The sequence below is a fragment of the Bos mutus genome, chromosome 7, assembly GCF_027580195.1.
Source record: "Bos mutus isolate GX-2022 chromosome 7, NWIPB_WYAK_1.1, whole genome shotgun sequence".
Lineage (NCBI taxonomy): Eukaryota > Metazoa > Chordata > Mammalia > Artiodactyla > Bovidae > Bos > Bos mutus.
Window position 1 is genome coordinate 54,004,151 of NC_091623.1, and position 1,874 is coordinate 54,006,024.

Below are 1,874 nucleotides of genomic sequence, written 5' to 3' on the forward strand. Positions count from 1 at the left end.
GAGCGTTCATTTTTAATTTAGGATCTAGGTGATATTGTACTGCATTACATAGAGATTTGTAAACATTCTAAATGAAGGAACTATCTAGAATTGTATCTGACTCTTTGCGACCCCATGGACTGTAGCCTGCCAGGCTCCTCCATCTGTGGGATTCTCCAGGCAAGAATACTGGAGTGGGTTGCCATTTCCTTCTCCAAGAGATCTTCCCAATCCAGGGGTCAAACCCAGGTCTCCCACATTGCAGGCAGACACTTTACCATCTGAGCCACCAGGGAAGCTCATGAATAAAATAAGGTATATATAAATATGTCCTAATTTCTTTACATTTGAATTATGTATTTTCTTAGAGGAAGAAGGAAATTTCTGATTCTGTATTATTTCTAAAGAAGTAGGCTGTATTTAACTGAGATCATGGATGTAATACCTCTAACATTCTTGTTCTTTTTCACTTTTATGTGGAGTTTTATAAAGTAAGAGTGTATAGACAGGTGAATAACACAGAAACCAATGAGGGAACAGTTCTAAACACAATTTATCACACTGAGAGATATTGCTGAAGGAACTGGGGTGTATAATCTTAGAAATGAATTGCTTGAATCCAAAATATGGACATAGTCTCAATGCCCATTTACTTATTTCCTTTGTTTCCAGCCCTCTTTTCTTTTTCCAAAGGTGTCCAAGATACGTAGAACTGGAAATCTAACAAGCGTCTCAGAATTCTTCCTCTTGGGCCTCTCAGATGATGCAGAACTGCAGCCTTTGCTCTGTGTCCTCTTCCTGTCCATGTACCTGGTCACCGTGTTGGGGAACCTGCTCATCATATTAGCCATCACCTCTGACCCCCACCTCCACACCCCCATGTACTTCTTCCTCTCCAACCTATCCTTGGTTGACATCGGTTTAATCTCCACCACAGTTCCCAAAATGATTGTGGACATCCAATCTCACAGCAGAATCATCTCCTATGGAGGCTGCCTGACTCAGATGTCTATTTTTATCCTTTTTGCGTGTATGGATTGTATGCTTCTTACCGTGATGGCCTATGACAGGTTTGTGGCCATCTGTCACCCACTGCACTACACGGTCATCATGAACCCGCGCCTCTGTTGCTCCTTAGTTTTGCTGTCCTTTTGCGTTAGTCTTTTGGACTCCCAGGTGCACGATGTGATTGTGTTACAAGTTACCTGTTTCAAGGATGTAGAAATTTCTAGTTTCTTCTGTGACCCTTCTCAACTGCTCGACCTTGCTTGTTCTGATACTTTCACCAATAACATAGTCAGCTATACTATCGGTGCCTTGACTGGTTTTCTCTCTATCTCAGGAATCATTTTCTCTTACTATAAAATTCTTGTCTCCATTCTGAGAGTCCCCTCATCAGGTGGGATGTACAAAGCCTTTGCCACCTGTGGTTCTCACCTGGCAGTTGTTTGCTTATTTTATGTAATAGCCCTGGATGTGTACCTCAGCTCAGCCATCTCACAATCTCCCAGGAAGGATGCAGCAGCCTCGGTGGTGTACACTGTGGTCACCCCCATGCTGAACCCCTTCATCTACAGCCTGAGGAACAAAGACATCAAAAGGGCCTTGTGGAGGTTCCTTAGCAGCACAAACTCATCTTAGGACATGGCAACCCATTTGAGCATATACTAGAAAATGTAGCAAAACTAAATCTGGAGATCTAAAAGTTCTACCTCTCTCATGACATCATTTTATAGCTTATTGCCTTCATGCCTCTCCTTGCTTTCTACCTGAATATTACTTCTCTGTAGCTTATTCCCCTGCCAATGCAGGAGACACAAGAGACACAGGTTCAATCCATGAGTCCAGAAGATCCCTGGAGGAGGAAATGGCAACCCACTCCAGTATTCTTGCCT

General features: G+C 42.9%; 1 protein-coding gene across 1 annotated transcript; it reads left to right on the plus strand.

The window, feature by feature from the left end:
• The first annotated feature begins 583 nt into the window (after positions 1-583).
• On the plus strand, positions 584-1,620 carry LOC102287907 (olfactory receptor 7E178). The gene is given in 2 exon segments (XM_014478609.2): positions 584-689; positions 692-1,620. Coding segments are annotated over 2 exon segments (1,035 nt in total).
• The last annotated feature ends 254 nt before the right edge of the window (positions 1,621-1,874 follow it).